Genomic DNA, 14,549 nt, shown 5'->3' with positions numbered 1-14,549 from the left:
CAACAACGGCCGCCCTCCCAGTGCCCCAGGTAAGTGGTTACTGTCTTTATCCATTTTAGTTATTTGGGTGTGGAGCTGCTACCACTTTCACACACTTCAAAATAGGACCTAAACGTCTTGGGCCAGTTTCAGCCAAACTAGTCATTATGTGAAAGTAGCCTTTGCTTTCACCTTCACAGGATTTTAAGAGGTGAAAAACCACTTTCATGGTTGGAAATCAGAAAAATTTAAGGCTTTACTTCTACAGGCACTATATGATAGAATCTTGGGGGGTGCTAATGGAAATGGCAGGAATCTTTCTATTAAATTTTATGTCTTGGACACTGTTCAAGTTTTCCAGTAAAAACCTGTGAGCCTTATACTGACCTTGAGTCTGCTTGAAGGATATATTGCTTGCTTTGCCTGTTGCAACTTAAAACAAAAAGGGCAAGACAGAATCTGCATTTTAAACTTTTTTTTTTAAAGTATGGACAAAAGTGGTTTGCAAATACTTGCTTTTATCTGTGAGTAATCTAAGAGTTATGCAGGCTCTGTATCTGCAGGCTGATACCCAAGATTCTTGTTTGATTCCCCACCCCACCCTGCAAAAGTTCTTCTGTGTGCATTTGAGATCATCTTATACCAGGGATTGGCAAGCTTACTGAATGATGGGCTGGTCCACGCTCCATCTGTCGGAAGATGGGCCAGAGGAGTGCTCATGTGCACACGCTATTTCCAGCGCTCCTCCAACCCGGATGTGCACCAGAAATAGTGGGTGCGCATGCGCACGGGCGCTTCTCCATCCCACATGTGTGTGCACAAGCTATTTCTGGCATACATCCGGGTCGGAGGAGCGCCTGCACACAGGTGCCATCAACCCGGAAGTCTGTCCCTGTGCTGCACCATGCCAGTAAGAGCAGGGGGCGGCAGGGGTCACCATGGACCGGGTAGACAAGCCCCATGGGCCACTACCTGCCCATGAACCTTAGGTTGCCGACCTCAGTCTTATACCTACACCCATCCCTCTATGTCTCTCTTAAACATTTCACACTGCAGGGATGCAACAGCACAGGAATAAAGGGCCAGACCACACATTTGCAAGCAGGTGTCAACTTGTCTTCTCTTTCTTTTCTAAAAAAGGTAGCCACAGTAGTTGCCATTGGCCAGAAGATGTATAAAATTATGCCTAGCGGAACGAAAATGAACGTGGAGGTGTTTGCCTCTTGTCTCTCACAATGCTAGGACCTGGGGCCATCCAATGAAGCTGAATCTTGGGAGACCCAAAATCAATGTCATCGGTGGGAACTTAAACTGGTGGGAGCTGAGTTGAGCTCCTGTTCAAAAACAGCATCCCACTCGCCACTGAAAAGCATCCAGGAGCCTGGGAAGCAGGCCAGTGAGTGGCTGCTTGTGCTGGGGCTGTTTCTACATGAGAAATAAGGTTGAGTAGTGTCCCTGCTCCTGATTAAAGAGTCTGTTGCAGGCAGAGACCGCAAAAGCGGCATATGCTGCCCTGCAGTCATTGCAGCGTGACTACAAAAGAAAACTCAGACCATTTGGCTTATAAAACCTTCAGCAACCTGCTGGAAGATTAGTTGTTTTCAATTAAAGTATTCCAGCTGAAATGATAATGACTTAAAATGTCCATATTTGTCTCTTTGCAGTTTCTTAGCTGAATCTATGGCTTTCATTTTACAGAGTCCCTGCGTCCGTAGAGCTTGCCTAAACCAAGCATACTTGGTTCCCGCTTTCCAACTGCTGCTTTTCACACCGCTGCCAGAAGAGATGCTTAATCTGTCTTCCAGTCCTAGTTCCAACCGCAAGCAGTGCAAATACCACTGTTGTGCATTTATTTTACCTTGATATTAAGATGCACCTTTGTCTTAAGATTTGTCTTAATTAAATATAGTCTTCATCAGTTTTCAAATAACATGCACCAACAGTGACACAATTTGGACCAGCACAACCATGTGTTCCCATGAGATCAGAAAAAAAGGTATGGTCATCTTTGACAAGCAAGTCAGAGCCATTTAGGTTTACTCATGGTGAGCAGAATGTTTTGGGCAAACAGGTTAAGTACATGGGTTTGTCATCTGGTGTGGATTCCTTCTGTCGCACTGAGACTGTGTTTGTGGATGCTAAAGTGACTTAGTTGGAGTCAGCCTTTTCCTTCCTGATCTGTTGGCTGAGGCAAGGAAGCACTTTAAAAGCTGCAAACTGGGCATGTCTCTGAACACAAGCATTGAACAACTTTAGACTAAGGGCTCATCCCCACTTCCACTTTTCCCATGCCCCGAAAGTGGTTTTCCACTTTCAAGTGGTTTTCCGCTTGTCCCAAGCTTTTCTCGGCATGGGTCTGAGAAATTTCACCTTTGCCCCACTGCTTTCCCCCAGAAAACTTGCTCTTTAGCACTAAATCAGAGCAAACTGTTGCTTCGCTTGGGAAGGGACTGGAACTGATGAGAAAATGAGGCTATCGTGCCACATTGCAAAAATGGTGCATGCAATGCCATTTTTCCCCATTGGAAATGATACGACTGGGAGTCCTAGTCCTATGGACTGTTGGTGGGGAATAACCTTATCTGAATTTGTTGTGCAAACTCCCCCAATTGGAAAAATCCCCCATCACTAAGCCTCTCCTTCTATACCCACTTGGACTCCCCAAACCCCCAGGCCCTAGCCATGTTCTTTTTGTTCTGTCTGTTTCATAAAGTCCTTCCAGGGAAGCTAATGTTCACTTTGTATTGTGAGCTGGTGTGTCATGGAAGCTCTTTATGCTACTTGTGTTTGAATATTTCTACCTTCCTATGCCCGGGATATTGCCTGCTTTATCATAATGCACACGTTTAATTTTTTATTTCCTCTTTTGCAAAATGTGGCAATCGGCTTTTAAAGTGTATCCTGTTGCAATGCTTATTAAAATTAAGCCCCGGGAAGATATGTTTGCATTTGAAGTAGCTCAGATATAGCACCTTGGAGAAAAGGTGTCTGATGCGCTAGCGTAAAAATGAAGTCTTATTAAGCAGAAACGCAGTGCTTCTGTTGAATATTCCAGCAATTAAATTTTATCTTGATTCGTATGCAGGTCAGGATGGTTTCAAAGGAGAACGAGGAAGCAAAGCATCATGGTTTAATGCTATGCAAATTAGTGTTAACATGCTGTTTCATTTCTCGTTAATGCATTGTTACACTGTTACTCATTGAAAAGAAAGTATGTGACACCTATTAAGAGTGATGACCTACTCACTTAGTTTTCCATTTGGCTTGGCAAAGTGTCCCAGAAAAGATTCTAGTGCCAAGGGATTGCATGAAATCAGAAGAAAAGATAAGATTGAGGGCTTTGCTTTCTTTAAAGCCTTGTGTGGGTATTATTTACCATGGTAGCGTATCTTACATTTATACTAGATCATGTAACATGCTGAAATCCTTTCCTACAGTAGACAAAGGAGTGTGTGTGTGTGTGTGTGTGTGCGTGCGTGTGCGTGTGCATGTTAAAAAGAGGAAATACTTAAATGTGCCGCATTTGTACCACTTCCCCATAAAGGGCTCAAAAAGGCTGTCAATAGGTTTTCCTGTTTGCCATTGCAACAACCCTGAAAGGTATGTTAGGCAAAGAGAGAAGGGGGTTCAGATGAATCTCCTGGTGCATTAATGTAATAGGTGAAGGGGGCTGTGGAACAATGTGCACAAACACACCCCACCAGCTGCAATCTTGAGCACCCCTAGAGCAACCGGCAGAAAGTCTCTCGGTGAATGCATGGCGAAACAGGAATTTGAGCCCCAGTTCCCTGAATGTCCAAAACTGTTCACTGACACCATTAATAATAATAATAATAATAATAATAATATTGAATATTTATACCCAGCCCATCTGGCTGGGTTGCACCAGTCTCTCTGGGCAGCCTCCAACATATATATATATAATGATAAAACATCCAACATTAAGAACTTTCCTATGCAGAGCTGCGTTCAGATGGCTTTTAAAAGTCATATACAGTGGTACCTCAGGTTAAGAACTTAATTTGTTCTGGAGCTCCGTTCTTAACCTGAGGTACCACTTTAGCTAATGGGGCCTCCCGCTGCCACTGCGCCGCCACCTCACAACTTCTTTTCTTATCCTGAAGCAAAGTCTTAACCCGAGGTACTACGTCCAGGTTAGCAGAGTCTGTAACCTGAAGCGTCTGTAACCTGAAGCGTCTGTAACCTGAAGCATCTGTAACTCAAGGTACCACTGTAGTTGTTTAACATCTGATAGGATCACAAGGGCATTCCACAGGATGGGTGCCACTAATGCGAAGGCCCTCTGCCCGGTTCTATGTAACTTCACTTCTCACAGTGAGGGAACCACCAGAAGACCTTTGGAGCTGGATCTTAGTGCCTGGGCTGAATGACACGGTTGGAGACCCTCCTCTAGGTATACAGGGCTGAGGCAGTTTAGGGCTTTAAAGGTCAGCATCAACACTTTGAATTGTGCTCAGAAATTTACTGGGAGCCAGTCTAGACTCTTTAGGACCTAATAAGAAAGCATTAGGCCATGAGACATAGAACAGATTTCCTTCTCCAACTCAGAAGATCACTGTGTTCTAAATTTAGTGCACTGTCTGAGGTTTTGGGTGTCTCTTCATGTCGCATACCATTGCATGGAGCACATAACTATCAACTCATTTGCGTATCTCTTAACTATCGGAGGTTGTGTGTGTGCCTTTAAAATTATGTTCCTCTCTGTCCATCTCCTTTTCACAATTTTTAAAAGAAATATGGAAAGAAAATAGATCACTGTAAAAGCAATTCCACATGTTATGCTGTGACAGTAGTTTCTCTCAAGTCTTTAGTGAATACTCTTATCTGATAAATATCTCTGGTCCTACGATGCCTTCAGTTTCTTTAAAATAAGAATAAAGAATAATTTCCCACTTGCTCTAAAGCAGTGTTTCCCAACCTTGGGCCTCCAGCTGTTTTTGAACTACAATTCCCATCATCCCTGATCACTGGTCTTGCTAGCTAGGGATGATGGGAGTTGTAGGCCAAAAACATCTGGAGGCCCAAGGTTGGGAAACACTGCTCTAAAGTGCTTCTTGGAACTGAATATCAGTCTGTTATCTTGGCATGCATTCCAGTCTGATTAGGTAAAGTTGTTATACATGTTGCATAATCCTGGAACTTCAAAGAGGCCGGTGTCAGATGGAGGGTCACTTTGGCACCCCTTCTCTCCCATTAATCACAATCCTATGTGGTGCTCCTAGCTGACTGATTCTTCTTTTTTTAAGCCTCCTAGCTACTGACTCTGCCAATGCTGCTGTAGCTTTAGTAGGCCCAAGATGGATGTGGTTGTTTACTGAAATATTGTGTAGCCAAACATGTATGGTAATTCTCATTGGATTCCAATTCTGAGGAAGACAGAATGTTAATGAGGACGACTCTAGACAAAAACTCAACGAGAATATTCTCCCTTCTTTTTGTGCACTGGCAGCTTCTCTCTCTGAAGTAAGAGCTATAATTGCTTGTTGGAAAGGTCCATTTATCTTGCAGTGCCAATTATTGATGATGAATTAGCTTTTAAGAATGCCTAGAGGAATCCCATCTTTATGGAAAGATACCTAGAGAAGCCCTATGGGTCTGTGTTGTGATGAGATCCTGGTCTTGAAGGAAATATTTTATCAATTCCTATAATGAACTCGCAGGCTTGGGCATCTGCAAGCTTTCCTGACTTTCCTCTTGCAATGCTCCTTTGCAATGCCCTCCAGGTGCCACATATTAAGGGGTGGTTTGGTCAAAGAATGGGGATTGCTTTTATGGTGGATAAAATACCTGTGCAGATTAGGTCTATCCTAATTTGAATGGTGCATTCTCAGAATAATGGTTCCCATTTTTGGCATTTAACTCTTTTTGGTGTGTAGTTGGTATATGTTTACTCTAAACAGGAGAACGTGTAAGAGGCCTGACTTTTAAATATATTGTGTGTTATGCTTTTCAAAGAATACGATTTGTAACTGTAAATTAGTGGTTAGGCTTTAAATGAGTGCTAAATGTAAAGCTGGTTAATGAAAGTCTGACTAGCGAGCTGCTCTTCTGTAATTGGAAAAATCTTCAAATAAACAAATAAATATATATACACATATATACACACCTTTTCACATTCTAGTACAGGTGACTCCAGTCCTACTTCTGGAGCAAGCCTGAACCTAGAGCTTCACCCTGAAGTCCTACACGCAAAAGATGGGGCAGATCTGAATGCAATTGACATAGGCTAACTTCATAAGTGTAAATTCAGAAATAACTTCTCAAAATTATATTTAGTTTTTAAATAGAAATACAAGAAATTTCACTCTAACAGACCTGCGCAGTCTGCTGCCCAGGTGGTATTTGCTGAAGGGCCTTTGCTCTCCTTCTTACTTATTTTATCTTTCTGTTTTAGCTGGTCTTGGACTGGGCTGTCATTCGAACAGAACAGGGGTGGGGAACTTGTGGTGCTTGAGATGTTGTGGGACTTCAACTCCCATCAACCCCAGTTAGCATGGCCAGTGGTCAGCGATAATGAGAATTTCAGTCCATCAACATCTGGAGGGCTACAGGTTTCTCATTCACGATGTGCTGTGTTGCTATAACCTCACTCTGGACATTCATTATACAAAAGTTAATTGCAGGGCTAGTTTGAGGTATGCTAGGAAAGAAACATACCTACTATGTTTAATCAAATTACCATGATGGTTCAGGTTTCTTAATGCATATATTGGGGGGGGGTGCAAGATTAAAAAGAGTACGCTATTAATACAATCAACTTCGTTGTCATTTTTAACTAATGCATTTTACCTACTCCAAATTAGCAGTTTCCAGCAGTATCCTTTTTTCTGAAAAATTTCCAAAGCTCACCCAATGATTTTTCTTGGGAAATGCTATGCAGTGTGTGAAGGGATTCTAATTGCAAACTCAACTCTGTTACTAATTGCATTTATCAAAGACAACTGTGGTGTTTTCCCCTTAATAACAAATTACAGGGTATAATTCTCCTCTGTGTGCTTTGGTTTTTTGATTTTGCTAATTTTAGCTTTCTGCTCAAGGCACTTGAACCCTAAGCAAGTGACTTTGTCCCAAGGTAGAGATGTTACTGTGCATAAATCATGATGTCGTGGTTAATTTCCACTGGCTGTCACAATTGTCTGTTTCATCTTCTTTTTTAATGGGTTCCAGGGTATGACCTAAAAGCATGTGAAGCCACTATCTTGCTGAAGTTAAGCAGGTCTGATTCTGGTCAGTCATTGGATGGTGACTGCTTGAGAATTTTATGCATGTTGCCTTGTGTTCCATAATGGAAGAAAGGCATGATATGAATGTTAGAGTAAATAAATACATAAAGATTCATTAGGTCTGGCAAACACTTCAAAACCCTCATTTGGAGGCAGGTGTTAATGCATACATGTGGGTTATTCTGTATTGTATATCTCCATTATATTGAAATCAAATATTAAGGCAAATGGTAAAAGAATAGAAGCCTCCGGTGGCATAGCCTGAATCATGTCATGAGCCTCCATGCATGATGATTACCAATATTTGGAGCAATGAGAAGAGAAGACTCCCTGGAAAAGACCCTGATGTTGGGAAAGATGGAGGGGACAAGGAGAAGGGGGCGACAGAGGACGAGATGGTTGGACAATGTTCTCGAAGCTACCAGCATGAGCTTGACCAAACTGCAGGAGGCAGTGGAAGACAGGAGGGCCTAGCGTGCTCTGGTCCATGCGGTCACGAAGAGTCAGACACGACTAAACAACTAAACAACAACAACAAAGCCATAACCTGCTATTTTTAGGTTATCAATGATTGTGTGAGAAAGGGAAGTATCCATATCACCATAGAATTATAGAATTGTAGAGTTGCAAGGGATCCCAGGGGTCACCAGGTACAACCTCCTGCATTGCAGGGATCTCAACTAGATCATACATGACAGGTGGCCATTCAACCTATGCTTAAAAACCTCCAGGCAAGGAGTCTGCCACCTTCTGAGGGAGTCAGTTTCACTGTCTCTTACTGTCCTGATATTTAGTCAGAATCTCATTTCTTGTAACTTGAATCCATTGGTTGAGGTCTTACCTTCCAGAGCAGGAGAAAACAAGCTTGCTCCTTCTTCCTTGTGACAGCCCTTTTGATATTTGAAGATGGCTATCATGTCTCCTCTCAGTCTCCTCTTTTCCGGACTTAACATACCTAGCTCCTCCAACCGTTCCTCATAAGGCTTGGTTTCCAGTAGGTTTATCATCTTGACTGCCCTCCTCTGCACATGTTCCAGCTTGTCAATATCCTTTTTAAATTGTGGTGCCCAGAAGTGGACACAATACTCAGCAAGGTTCTTCCATTTCTCCATTTCATTAAAGAAAGAGACTTCCTATGTCTAATGAAGACAAAAATTTGCACCTCCATTTGTGCCCATTGTCTTGTACAATCTCACTAGCTTTATTTATTTATTTATTTATTTATTTGAACACATAATACAACATTTCCATCGTTTTACCCATGCTAACTTTCAAAGTGGAAACTTTTCCAGTTATGCAATCAAGCATCTTCATCACCCCATTTTCAGGGTCTTATTTTTAGCACACTGCATTGGATTCATTAGTGTGAGTTTGGGCATATTGGTGTAGTGTTATAAGAATTCAGTGTTATTAAAAACTCAGGCATGCTGTTCTGAAGCACATCATGAATGGGAAATGCTTGGGGATGAATACCAGGACAGTGAGTGTCAAGAATGTTGGGCTGGGTGATCCCTGGCTCTCTGATCTTTAAATAAAGAACTGGCTGGAATGTGCCTTCTTGAACCTCTTCCCCTCAAGCCTATCCTAAAGGAAGACGAAAGGGGCAGTCGGATAGCACAATGTCCAGCCATTTATTATAGACACAAGCAAGCCAAAGTCGAGTAATTTTATGTCACTCTGTTTTCAGTGAGAGATTTTAAGTATATGCTCGGCTCTCTCAAGAAATCAATATGACATAAAAAGTGTTCACTTTGGTCAGATCATGGCCAATATGTCATGAAGTGTGGAAAGACAGGGTCGTGCAGGGTGGCCTTGCAGGGTTGCCTTGTGGGTTTGCCTTGGATCTGTGCCTTCCTTTTGCAATATCAACTCTTCTCCAGAATCTGCCTTGCTACTTTTTGTATGTGTAGCAACCTCAAGGTTTGCTTCCCTTAAACTGGGCAGCCAGTTTGAGGATAAAGTGTTGACACCATGGTTGTGGTACTGCTGGAAAGGTGGGAAGTCATAGAAGTGTAGAGTTGGAAAGGGCCCTGATGTTTATCTAGTCCATCCCCCTGCAATCCCATATGAGGACTGAACCTGCACCCTTGGTTTTATCAGCACTACGCTCTAGCCAACTGAGCTATCCAGGGGCCAAATTCCCAAATACAGCTTTTGGGCTGAGAGCACTTTTGGTCATTCTGTAGAAGGATCATTGCTGAATGATGAGCATCTACTTTACATGGAAAAAAAAACAACCCAGGTTCTATCCCTGACCTCTCCAGTTTGGACTGGGAGAGATGCCTGCCTGAAATCCTGGAGAGCTGCTGTGGGTCAGTGTAAACAATACTGAGATAGAGGGACCAATGGTGTGCCTCAGTATAAGGCAGCTAAATATATTTCTACATGGACATTGACTCCTAGGGGCCTAGGTAGTTTCGGCCCCATGAATGTATTGGGGCCAAATTGGGCCCCCTCAATTTTCAGAAGGCGTTTGGCTCCATCTGCTGGCTCCTTGCGACGGCGCGTCATGCGCTCCCCCCCCCCTCCTCTGGAGAAGCCAGTGCCTCTATGAGGTTGTGGCAAGCAGTCAGATAGAAAGTTCCTCTTTTCTTCTTCTTTGCATGTCCATGACATTTTAGTACTGAAACCAGTGCAGCAACCCAGCGCAGCGTTTTCTCCATGAAGACTGCAAGCATTTGCAAAGCCATAGACTATGGGCATATGCAGGTGGAGTGGTGCGCAAGTGTCCGGCACATTGAATCAGTGCATTGAATATATGTAGCTCAGTCAATAGAGCTTGAGATTCTTAATCTCAAGTTTGTGGGTTCAAGCTCTACGTTAGGGAAAAGATTCCTGCATGACCCTTGTAGTCCCAACTCTTAAGACTAAAATGGATCAGTAGCCCCAGCTTGAGTGACCACTGCCCAAATCTCTTCCTGTGCCAGTTGGTACTTCTAGGGAGAAATACCACTACATCCCCAAGGTTCAACACTGCAATCTCTGTTGTCCAGCAAGGTGCAATTGTATGTGCTCCTTTTCCCTCCTTCATATTAGAGTCCATATTCAGCTTTTTGGTGCTTATTATAATCAATGGGCGGACAGACTCTGCAGAGTGGTATTCAACAATGTTTTACTCAGAGTAGGCCCATTGAAATTAATGAGTATAACTACATTAGGTGCATTGATATAAGAGGATTTATTCTGAATAAAACTTAGCTGCCTACCATCTGAAGCAGGCAATGCGAATCTGCACACGGCTGGCCAGTTTGCCCTGCGAAGAAGGGTTAAATTGAGTTATCAGGCGACAGAACTGCTGCTTCATGCTCCTGTGCCCTGGCTCTGTGTTTAGAGAAGGGAGCATAATGCTTTGGCAGCAGCTTGACATTGCCTTGAAAGGTGCTGGAGGCCGTGCAGTTGTCGGTTGACAAAGGGGGTGGAGAGAGAGAGAGAGAGAGAGAGAGAGAGAGAGAGAGAGCAAAGAGTGGCGTGGAGCAGTATTGCAGCACTTGCAGTCTTCTCCCTCACTCTGACAATGTTGCTGCCTGCAACTTAGAATATTTTTTCTCCTTCTCTTTTACCTTTAAGTCATCGCTGCTGCCTTCCAACTTGCACTTGTGCCGCTGGATTGAGCAAAGGGAGGGAAAGCATTTTGGCTTAGAAACACAAAGGAAGAGGTTTAAATCCAGCCTTCTGGGGACTGCTATGGATTTTCTTTTCCTGGGTGAGAGCAACAAAAGACTGCCTGAAAGACGAGAGCGCACCACCCATGTGGGCTGATGGCTGCTCTCCCCCAGCGTGCGCTAAGTTGGAATGCAGATGGGAGCGAAGTGCCTGCTTTGCCTTCTCTGCGGAAGCTGGGGAGCCAGTGTTCAGTTTTGCCCATGCTGCTTCACCTTCAACCAGAATTTCTTCATTAATGCCTGCGTTTAAAAACTCTTGCCCTGTTCTGCCTCGTGGCGAGCCAGTTTGACAGATCTGTTGCTGGATTTTCTTAAGGGAACATATCAAAGATCTGTTCCCCTTTTTAAAATAATAATAATAATAATTATCTGCTTTCCAAATCTAGAGATCTCGACTGACATCGCTTTTAATTTTTATTTCAAGGGAGTGTACCATTTGTTGGGTGTCAGTCTGGTAGAGTCAATAGGACTTTGTTCCGTTTAAGTGGAGGAGTGCAGTAAAGCCCTTCTCTCTTGTGGGAGACAGCCTGAGAGAGCGAGGCTGCTGTAATGTGATTCCAGTGCCATCCAAGGCGGAGAGAGAGGAGTGCCTCTTGCAATTTAGCTGAATGCTTTGATAGATAAATAGCAGACATGCTTTGCGGGCTGAAAAAGGATTTGCAGTCAGACTTCGGTGAGTGAGACTTAAAATATTACCTTCCATTTCTTTTCATTTGATCTGATCTTCTTTGTGAAAGAAACTTGATCCTTCGAACTTTATTTCATTTCATTTTTTTACAAACGTGATGCCCACCTTTACTAAAAGTCTCTCAAAATCTGTTCTGCTCTTTTGCTGTGGTTTCCATGCTTTTGTTTTAAGCAGCTGTGTTTATATGTTCACTTGCATGTAATTAATTTGACTTTGTCACCTTGGAAACTGTGGGTTGCTATACTGAACACCTCTTTTAAAAGTCTTTTTGTAGCTTTCATGTCTCCCCCTACCCCACCCCGTGGGGGATTTGTGTGTAGCTCCATGTAATTTTGTATTTTCCCTTTTACTATAAAGCTGAGCTTGCATAGAAAAGACTAAGGAGCAGCTTTTGTGAGCAGTAAAGGAGCATGCTAAAAATAGGCAGCCTGCTAACTCTGTGCAGTGGTCTTCCTAAGATCAAGCAGTCAGTCTACTGTAATAATATAACACATTAATGATTCTAATTCACTAGAAAATTGCCTTATGATGGAGGGCTGTTCCACACATTGCAGATTAAGGGTGTGTACACAGGTAGACCCAATGTACACCACCACATTTGAAATTGGCTGAGTGCATCTATTTTACCGCGTGTTCACACTGAAGCCATAAGCTGCAGGGTGGCCCTCAGGAACTGCACTCTATGATAGTTTACTTTCGCAGAAAATGACCACACTTATTTCTCTCTCTGTTTCTTTTCATCTCAGAGAAGAGGGCTAATGAGTATTCATTCCACTGTGACTTTGCAAGCTGAATAGATTTTACAACAACCTATTGTTAGAGAGAGCTGGTGGTGATAAAATGTGATTCATGCTTAATTATGCTCACTGAGTTCCACTGTCACCCTTGGGTTTTTCAGCCCGGGCAGGAAGGTTGGTCTAGGTGGTCTCCTTGTAAAAAAGAAAGAAAGAAAAGTTCAGCACTTTGAGAAAATGGACTATCTCAAGGAAGAGTACCCATGTTAGTTTGTTGTAACAAAGCATCAAAAAATGAATCCATGTGTGTTTGGACACACATGTGGGTTCAGACACATACTTGTAACCAACCCATGTAAGTGTGTGCATGTGTGCACATCTCCCAACTGAGGATAACACTTCATCAGATGAAGTGAACTTGTGACAGCTTATGTCACATTAAACTTGGGTGCTAAGGTGCCACTAGACTCTTTGTTAATCTTTAAAGGGTAACATCTTCTTGACCTGCCTCTCTGATCTGATTGAATAAATGAACAAGGAAAGGCAAACTTATAATCCTATGTTGGCTTCTTCCACAACTGCCCTCTTAACCCTGTTTTATATGATAAAAAGATGCAATTTGGATATATTAACCTAGTTTTGTCTGCTCATGTATTCTTTACGGCAATTAGCCACGCTTTAGGCCGGCTACTTAGTTTCATAAGAGAACTTCACCCTTTGACTAGGAGAGGACACTGAAAACCCAGGATAGTTTGGCAAAAACTGATACTGTAGACTTGTCCCTGTTACTGACAGACCTTTTTAAAAGTCCATCCACTTCTGCGTTGGTATGTGAAAGTTTAAAGCTTCATAAACTCCACTTCAGGCAAAGTTAAGTTATTTTTAAGCTTGCTTCTCTTCACCTGTATCAACATTCACATGCTGAATGCTGATAATCCAAGATGCCTGGCCATGCATATCTGAAAATGGATATTTTTGAAGAATTAATAGGCTGCCCTGCCATATAAATACTTCTAAAATGGCTTACAACTTAGTTTCTTCACATTTTTCTCATATACCAGTGAATGTGGACTGAGCATGTTTCTGTTCAACATTCAGCAAGGTGCATCTCAGTTTTTAGACGTTAGCAAAACTGATCTGGAATTGTAGATATTTAAATGTTAATAATAACACAAAGTTTTAAACATTCACTGTAGGCATATGTATGTTAGAGGCAAATATTTATATAAGTGGGAGCTTTCAGCTCAGTAAAGATTTCACTGCCTTTTGTAATTCCCAGGACCAATATGACAACCTTCTACCAATTTCCCCATTACTGTATGCATAATTCTTTATTCCCTCCTTCCACTTTTTGTGAATTTTAGTACAGCCTATTTTATATTGGCTGTTTTGTTCCTTATTAAAGTATAGTTACATTAAAATCTTTTATATTTAGATGTATCAGGTACAGGCATAACTTTAAAAAATGATTAACCCAAGCCTTTTTTGAATTAAATTCCTAAATACCATCCACCGATCATCTTCTAGTTTTCTACTCTTATTTTAAATTTATCACTTTGGGTGTATATTTACTGCTTAGTTTTCCTTTTCTGAACACTGCTCCGATATGTTATAATGTGAGTGGTTTATAAATATTTATAAATAATCACATAGAGATTGCGTTTGGATTTCTGTGCGAACCATTTTTTGAATTTGTGTAAGATAAACAGTGGAATAGCGACAGAAATCATGGTGACAGGTGGTGAAAGACAAATTTGTATTGCCTCCTATTCCATTGACTGCTGCTAAGTCCTGTTACCACACACAAAACTCCCTCCTTCCAAACTCAATCATCACGTATTGAACTAAGTTGGTATCCCATGATTGGGCCTGGGTACTCCAGGTGCTGATCCCTATGTGGAAATGCCTCTGGGCAGGACCCACCCATCTTTTAAGTCTGAAGATGGGATGTTCCCTATCGGGCAGTGTAGGTTTATGTACTACTATACCTTGGTGCCTTTTTTTAGGTATTCCAGCCTGTGCTGACTTGGAGGCCTTTGAAGATACCATTGCCCAATTTGGCATGATAAGGGAGATGAGAAGTGAGGTGGGTCCAGTTCAGGCAGAGTAGCAGCAGCCATTGAATGGGAAGATGTGGTGTCATCTGTGGCTGCAGGGATGAAAGAGAATTCCAGGTAACTGGTACTTGAAGAGATTCTTTGTTGCCTCCATCCCCACCGCCTCATGATAGGCACAGTTGTGT

General features: G+C 42.4%; 1 protein-coding gene across 13 annotated transcripts in view; it reads left to right on the top strand.

The window, feature by feature from the left end:
* GRIP2 (glutamate receptor interacting protein 2) overlaps positions 1-14,549 on the top strand; it is a 355,815-nt gene that overhangs the window by 239,397 nt on the left and 101,869 nt on the right. For 2 of the 13 annotated variants that reach the window (XM_081901417.1, XM_081901416.1), the window contains exon 1: positions 10,698-11,558. The exons of the other annotated variants lie outside the window; for them this stretch is intronic. In XM_081901417.1, coding sequence (XP_081757543.1) covers positions 11,519-11,558 — 40 coding nt within the window. In that variant the 5' untranslated portion in view covers positions 10,698-11,518. Of the gene's footprint in view, positions 1-10,697; positions 11,559-14,549 lie in introns of those variants that run through there. 13 annotated transcript variants of the gene reach the window in all.

This window comes from Podarcis melisellensis (genome assembly GCF_964234715.1).
Source record: "Podarcis melisellensis genome assembly, chromosome: 2".
In the NCBI taxonomy this organism is placed as follows: Eukaryota; Metazoa; Chordata; class Lepidosauria; order Squamata; family Lacertidae; genus Podarcis; species Podarcis melisellensis.
This window is presented reverse-complemented; position numbering and strand designations above follow the sequence as displayed.